The sequence below is a fragment of the Squalius cephalus genome, assembly GCF_949319135.1.
Source record: "Squalius cephalus genome assembly, chromosome: 1".
In the NCBI taxonomy this organism is placed as follows: domain Eukaryota; kingdom Metazoa; phylum Chordata; class Actinopteri; order Cypriniformes; family Leuciscidae; genus Squalius; species Squalius cephalus.
In genome coordinates this window covers 22,349,576-22,357,931 of record NC_137122.1, presented here as the reverse complement: position 1 = coordinate 22,357,931, position 8,356 = coordinate 22,349,576, and the positions used below count along the sequence as shown (strand labels likewise).

At 38.0% G+C, this 8,356-nt stretch overlaps 1 protein-coding gene across 2 annotated transcripts; it reads right to left on the bottom strand.

Annotated features, from left to right (window-relative positions):
- Positions 1–211: 211 nt before the first annotated feature.
- LOC307165042 (uncharacterized protein) lies at positions 212–6,785 on the bottom strand. 2 transcript variants are annotated; one of them, XM_079882313.1, is made up of 4 exons: positions 6,694–6,785; positions 5,509–5,591; positions 2,935–3,003; positions 212–2,825 (listed from the first exon to the last, which is right to left on the bottom strand). In XM_079882313.1, the coding sequence occupies exon 4, from the start codon at positions 2,723–2,725 to the stop codon at positions 1,190–1,192; it is 1,536 nt and encodes a 511-aa protein (XP_079738439.1). In that variant the 5' UTR covers positions 2,726–2,825; positions 2,935–3,003; positions 5,509–5,591; positions 6,694–6,785; the 3' UTR covers positions 212–1,189. The 2 variants fall into 2 exon arrangements, with proteins under 2 accessions (XP_079738439.1, XP_079738440.1); XM_079882314.1 differs by having other exon boundaries at positions 212–2,998; positions 6,694–6,760.
- Between the last annotated feature and the right edge of the window lie 1,571 nt (positions 6,786–8,356).

The window sequence follows — 8,356 nt, the reverse complement described above, 5'->3', positions numbered from 1 at the left end:
GTTGTGTTTACATACAATATTGCCATAGCATTATCACACGAAAAAAAAATAACGACAAAAGAAATATACAGTAAAACAATAACAAACATTAACAAAGAACGATTTGAATAAAATGCCAGCAAAATAAGATAAAATAATATATATATATATATATATATATATATATATATATATATATATATATATATATAGGCCTATGTATTATGTAAAACAGACATATCAAGACATTACAGACAATTATTATATATATATTTTTTGTAATTCGTCTGTTTGTCACAGTGAAGAAAGTGTTTCTCTGACTTGCAAAACTATTACACAATAGATGTTGATTAGAGAACTATGAACAAAAATATGAACAAATATCTAACTGCTTATCAAAACACATTCAACTCAGTAAATGCTGTTCACTCGAATAAATTATTCAAATTTTTTTTTTTAAACAACTACTATTATTATGTCTTTTTTACACACTTTCAAATAATAGAAAAATAATAAGAATGATAAAACAATTTGAATAATTATGTAGTTGCTAAAAAAAAAAAAATCAAAAAGGTTCTTCAAAGTAGCCACCCTTCGGCTAAAATTTGCAGAACTGCTCAATTATAAAATTAGCATAATTAAATGTTTGTCTACAAAACTTTGAATGGTGTGCATCTGTAATCCCATACTGTATCTGTCTACAGTATGGGATTATTAAATATTATAATGCTACAACTAAAAGCTATATTTTGGCTTTAGCCATATAAATGTGCCTTAACTAACCAGTTACAGCAGCCAAAATAAAATATAATAATTTAAAGTCAAGGGTCACAAGCCCAACTAAAGCAAACACTGATCACCATGATGGTAACACCAAACAAAACAAACCATTAACAGTTAAACCTCTGTTAATTCTCAATAAAAACTTCTGTAGTCGTCTGACAGAAATAAAGTCAGTCTGGTTAGTAATAAGTGAAGCTGGTAATGCTGTTTGTGGAGTTGTTTAATCCTCCTCTGCTGAGATCCTCAGAGATTTTAATGTCATATAAGAAAAATCTGTTATCTCTGACTGTGAGCTCACCATGTGAGACAGACCACTGTGATGTCACTGTGGTAGCGTTGAGAAACAGGAAGTAGAATGTCCCCCCAGTGACTGATATTTGGGCAGTATTTACTGAACTTATGTCAGATATAGGCATCAATATTATCATTATGTATGTGGTTGGCTTATTCTGACTTTTATCTCAGCTGTACATTTCTCTCCATTTCCACCTTCTCCCTCCCATTTCACTGTCTTTATACAGTCCGTCCCTCCCTTTTTGCTTGTTTCTGCTGTGAACTTCAGCCCAGATAATCTCTCAATCACTTCAAGTGGTTTCTCATAGTTTTGCAGGATTTCTTCTGTTTTCATTTCTGAACCAACCATTCTCTTTACTTTTTTAATGTCTTCTAAGATTTTTTTGTCATTGGGAATCAGATAGCATACTGGCTTTTCTACTGTCCCATTATAATTCTCGACAATTATCACCTTAAAGAACTGAGTTGGCACTTCTTTCACATTCTCTGAAACACCATTGATTGTTTTTTTCTTTTTTGGGTTCCTCTTACTCGTAATTAAGAACGGAGCGGCTCGTTTCGATTTGTACTTATTCCTCGAACTCCACTCCTCCCCTGATGATTCTGAGACATCCTCTATTAGTACTGGTCCAGTGTACACATGGATATTTCGGTTTTTTTGTTTCTCATCATTTGTTATTTTATCTCGACAAGCATTCTCCAGGGAAAACCAGATGCATTTGTTTAATTCCTTAAACTGTGGTGAAATGTTGCTGAAACAAAACGTGCTATTGTAGGCTTCCTGGCACCATGGGTGATTGGCAGCTGCAGCAAGATGACCTTGTTGAAAGCCTACGTTCTGCATGCATTTGCCTAAGCTAAGATCTATGTGATTATCAGCTAAAGTACTCCTGTTCAGTATCTCATACACCCATTCAGCATTCTTGGTTTCTTTGTTATATGACGTGACATAAGATTTTTTTCTCCTTATAACAGTAGGCCTATTCAGGATATCAGGATATCCATCTATAAATTTATAGGGAGAGCTAACATTTTGACCTGCATCTTTCAATTCACTGTCAGACAGTGCAGAAAGTGGGATCTTTATGTAGACGGTTTGAGAATTAGATTTCTCTGAACCTATTTCCCCTGTTCCAGCTCCTTTTTGAAGCTTCTCTTTTGAAGGATTTTCAGACTTCTCATCAGTTTTATTAAAAGTTGAATTTCCACAAGCTTGACTCATATCAACAGTTGACTGACGATCATCTTCCCTTCTTCCATTCTCTCTTCCAGCGTCAGGCGTATTGTTCAAACTCAACTCTCCATATCTCTGGACTAAATGTCCAACCTCAGTCATATTAAACAGTCCTTTTCTTATTTGTCTTTCTATAATCTGCAACATTATCACAAGAGTCCAGTGTCGTCTCCTGGATGACTCTTTTTCCATTCTTTGTGTTTTTCCCCAGGCTCGTTTGATATCATCCTCTGGCCAGCAAACATGCTCATTTTTAATGCCATATTTGTTTTCAGCCTCCGTTTTAGCATCACGTAATTCCTTGATCTCATTAAAATATGATAACAAATCATTAACTATGTAATCTAAACTGACATCAGGTGGGTCTCTTCCCCCTTTCTTACGAGTGGTTTTACCATTTCCAGAAGATTCAGGAGGCTGACTTTGAAAACTCATCTTGTTGCAGGAGAGGAACAAAGTTAAGAAACAAGGCACCCCTGACTCAATCTGGTTTTATTACTTCTTCGAGACTTAAACTAAGTATCTTCTCTTCTTCCTGCATGGATAAATTAATGTTAATATATATATATATATATATATATATATTCTCATAAATTCTCCTTAATTTAGGACTCATTTCCACAGAAAAAGAAAAATGTACTCACACCAACAGGTTTTTTGTGATCTGAGATAAACAGGAACTTCTGCAGGTCTGATTTTACCTCACTTCTGTTCTACAACAAACAAACACACACACACACACACACACAAACAGGTTTTATAATGTTCTCTTCAAACAGAACAACTTCGAGACTTTTTATTAAGACCAATAAAACCATTTCTTATTTAGCAGCTGCATGCGTGTAGTTTCATCTTCACACAAATGTTTTCATCCACATTGTATTGCACTCTATTTATATATTTTTTATTATTCAATTGTTTTATATATATATATATATATATATATATATATATATATATATATATATATATATATATATATATATATATATACACTGCTCAAAAAAATTAAAGGAACACTTTGAAAACACATCAGATCTCATTGGGGAAAATATCATGCTGGATATCTATACTAATATGGACTGGGTAATGTGTTATGAACGAAAGGATGCCACATCGTTTGATGGAAATGACAACATGACATCATCAAAGACACCCCGGAAATCTAAGTGAAAAAATTATGCAGCAGGTTTGTCAATTTTGCTGAAATTTCATTGCAGCAACTCAAAATGGTACTCAGTAGTTTGTATGGCCCCCACGTGCTTGTATGCATGCCTGACAACGTCGGGGCATGCTCCTAATGAGACGACGGATGGTGTCCTGGGGTATTTCCTCCCAGATCTGGACCAGCGCATCACTGAGCTCCTGGACAGTCTGAGGTGCAACCAGGTGATGTCAGATGGACCGAAACACAATGTCCCAGAGGTGTTCTATTGGATGTAGGTCAGGTGAGCGTGGTGGCCCTTCAATGGTATCATTCCTTCATCCTCCAGGAACTGCCTGCATGCTCTCGCCACATGAGGCTACATTGTTGTGCACCAGGAGGAACCCAGGACCCACTGCACCAGCATAGGGTCTGACAATGGATCCAAGGATTTCATCCCGATACCTAATGGCAGTCAGGGTGCCATTGTCTAGCCTGCAGAGGTCTGTGCGTCCCTCCATGGATATGCCTCCCCAGACCATCACTGACCCACCACCAAACCGGTCATGCTGAACGATGTTACAGGCAGCATAACATTCTCCACTGCTTCTCCAGACCCTTTCCTGTCTGTCACGTGCCCAGGGTGAACCTGCTCTCATTTGTGAAAACCACAGGGCACCAGTGGCGGACCTGCCAATTCTGGTGTTCAATGGGAAATGCCAATCGAGCTCCCTGGTGCTGGGCAGTGAGCACAGGGCCCACTAGAGGACGTCGGGCCCTCAGGCCACCCTCATGAAGTCTGTTTCTGATTGTTTGGTCAGAGACATTCACACCAGTGGCCTGCTGGAGGTCATTTTGTAGGGCTCTGGCAGTGCTCATCATGTTCCTCCTCGCACAAAGGAGCAGATACCGGTCCTGCTGATGGGTTAAGGACCTTCTACGGCCCTGTCCAGCTCTCCTAGAGTAGCTGTCTGTCTTCCTGGAATCTCCTCCATGCTCTTGAGACTGTGCTGGGAGACACCGCAAACCTTCTGGCAATGGCACGTATTGATGAGCCATCCTGAAGGAGCTGGACTGCCTGCGCAACCTGGTCCAGGTATCGCCTCATGCTACCAGTAGTGACACTGACCCTAGCCAAATGCAAAACTGGTGAAAAACAGTCCGAAAAGATGAGTAGGGAAAAAATGTCAGTGGCCTCCACCTGTAAAACCATTCCTGTTTTGGGGGTTGTCTCAGGGCGTTTTTCCACTGGGTTCGTTTGCTGCGGTCCGAACCCGAGTGCGCTAGTTCCCGGCGCCCCCCGCAGCGTTGGTCTGGTTTCACACTCAATTAGTTGTATCGAACCCAGGTGCGTTTGCAGTGATCTTACGTCATTGCAAACGCACACGGAACGCACACGTGTGTGAGGAAACAATGATATCGACAGTGATACGCATGCGCGGGATACTATACTTCCTGAACAAGCGCGCACCCGAGTCCGTGTTGCTTGCACATTAACGCGAACCGCACCACGGTTCGGGAGCAACCGAGCTCAGACCACCTCCTCCAGGTAGTCTCGGGTTCGGTACTCTAGAGCGCACCCGGGTCCGATGACAGCGTTCACATTAGCGATTTTTCATGCGAACCGTGCCCCGGTCCGCACTAAACTGCCAGTGTGAAAGCGCCCTCACTGTTGCCCATCTAGTGCACCTGCTGTTAATTTCATTAACACTAAAGCAGCTGAAACTGATAACCAACCCCCTCTGTTACTTAACTGACCAGATCAATATCCCAGGAGTTTAACTGACTTGATGCTATTCTCTGATTAAAAAGTGTTCCCTTTATTTTTTTGAGCAGTGTATATATATATATATATATATACAGTATATTATTAGATATATTACTACATCTGATTTTGGAAACCAAAACATTTTACCAACCATTGAATTTTAACTGCTTGTTTGTAGCATATCATATTATTCATATCTTCATATTCCATCTGAAACTGTTAAGTCATGGATTTAATATATAAAAAGTGGATTAGGACAATAAAAAGTAGTTTTGTTATGTATAAGAAGTGAATTAAAGTCCTTACCTTGTCTGTTCTAGTAGAAATCCATAGAAAATCTTGCAAGCTTCAGTCTAGAGTACTGGCTCTGGTAAATGTCCCAGAGAAATCTGTGGAATTTACATATATTGGCATGAGAAATATCAATAGATTCACCATCACAGTTCTTCAAAGAGGTTTATTCATGCCTGTCCAGCTCCTCCAGTAAATTAAGCAAATTGAACACAATGTGTTAGTCATTGGCAAGTTTCCATTTGAATGAGCCCTTCCCTCCACAGCTGTTTATGCTGACCGAGTGGTCATTTAAATTCTTGACTGATTAATCTCGCTGTTGTGGGAATATGTAGGTCTTTGTTGCACAGATTATTAGATTAAAGTGCCCCAATTATGCTGTTTTAAAGGTTGTCAACTTTATTTTTGCGGTCTCCTACTGTAGGTTTACATGCATGCAAGATAAAAAAAAACACTTTCATTTTCTCATGATATACATTGCACATCACAAAAGAGAAGCGGTAACACAACTAAAGGTTATTCTGCTGTGGTATGGCATGGGAATTAGGATAAAATAATTTGCTTTCACGATGCGGAAAACAGCGTCTTCTTAACATGATGTAGACAACACGAAACAACTACAGTGTTTGATGGTCAAAGTAGAAATTTTTCTCTAGCATTTTGAAAATTTGTTGCATGCTAATGACTCATTTTGGCAGATCAGAATTGATTCTTTCTTTTGGAAAGTCAATAACTTTTTTTGTAGCGCACTTTGATCTTTAAAACTTTTTAAAAAGTCGTCGATGTATTATAATATGTTATATAATTTTATAGTTATCATCATAAACATCACACTAGAAAAATCTAAATTTTGACCCTGAAATTACAATTAATTTATATCCAAAGATAGCCTATCCAGTAAATCTTTACATTCACCAATGGAAATCTATTGTCCGGTTTGCTTCTCTTGAGATTTAGAATCAGATTCATGATTTTAGAGAAGAATCATTCACACTTTTTTTGTGAACTGGTTTGATTGATTTAAAAATAATCATTTGATCAAAAGATTTTGTTTGTGAATAAGATATTTCTATTATGATTCACAATCCACATGCAGCTTCCATTCCCTGCTGTCTTTTTTTTTTTCAGTTTTATAGAAATAATTAGTTGGGTTTTAATAAAAGTGAAATAACAAAACATGCAAATGTAAAAAAGTCAAACCTGAGGAAATCTGTGTTCCAAACAGCAAACTGAGTTTTCTGAATGATATTATACAAGATAAGTGTCTTGCTCTCTTGAATTCTTTTGCCACTATATTGCAGGCTTAAATAGCAGCCTATTTGTGTCACGCAAGATGCATGCCAGCCAATCAGAAAGGATCTGTGTGTCTCAGAGGTCTGCTCTCTTATTCCAGCAAATCACATGACTTTCAGGAAAAAGACCACAGTGGAGGGGTGGGAAATGAATTCCAACACTTAATCTGTGTCAAGAAATTCACTGCATGCATAACTATTTGTTCCTCTTTAGTGTTTTTACTCATCAACAGAAGTTGTCTTTTCTAATGGTCAATCATCACTTAATAATCTCATGAATTGCTTTAGTGTTGTTTTACTGGGATGGGGAATCTGTGTCCTGGAGCGGCACAGCTCTGCAGAGTTTAGCTCCAACCCTGATAAACTCTCCTGCCTGTAGCTTCTATAATCCTGAAGACATTGATTTGACGGTTCAAGTGTGTTTGATTAGGGTCCTAGATAGCAAGCAACCATCGAATCAATGTTATGTCAATGTTAATGTGTCATTTGCATTAATTCAACATCACTTTTGCTCCCACAATTAATGTTGAATTTTTTTTTTTTTTTTTTACAAAAATTACATCTCATGTTTAACACATCAGAGCCAGAGGTACATTCCTGAAGGATTGGCCGAGATTAAGCTTTTCTCTGCGGGAACATTAGCGCTGAACAACTGAACAACTGCTGACGGCCTGGAGCTCACATCTCAGAAAACTTCAATGTGAAATACAGTGTAGCTTGGTTGCCAGTATTTTACCGTAAAAAATATGGTAGCAACCTTACTTTGGACTTAAATTTATGGAAAAAACAAACAAACAAAAAAGTGTCAAAATTCTCCTTAAGGACTTACACAAACCCTCTGGGCTTCTTCGCCCGAAAACGGGCGAAAACTTGAACGTTTCGAATTGTTTAATTTTTTTGCTTCATCGGATGGGGTGAAACTTGGTGACTTTTCTTTTATTACCTATATGAACACACAAAAAAATCAAGGAGATGATTCTGATATGTTAAAGGGTCGTAAAAAAAAAAGTCACACTTAGCTTCCTCCCGCCCGAAAACGGGCGACATAGGAAATGAATGGGAAATACGAAAAAATAGGAAAACTCAGAGAAACTTTTGGTGGTACAAGCTACAGATCAGCCACTGTGCTGAAAAAAAGTGTACAGCAATGAAGGGGTGACACTCTAAAACATCAAGAGTGCAAATAAGACACCCTCCCCCCCACACACACACACCTACACACACAAACACACACACACACACACAGAGAGAAATGAACTGGTAAGACTGAAACAGCCAATTTTGCCCCAAACTATATAAAAATTATATAATCATAATAACTCCAAAACTATAGCAAGGAGAGTCAAAAGGTAGGTATCGTTTGAAAGAACTCTTTTTAAATTTTTTGAAAATATAAATTACATTACACAGCAAAATCCCCAGTGTTAAATTAACACTCCTCAGTGTTTATATGTGTCCACACTACAGGGTGTTAAAAATTAACACTGAACAGTGTTGAAGTTAATGAGATAATTAAGTGATTAATTAAGTGATGATTGGCTATTAGTTGTGACACCTGATGTTAATATGCA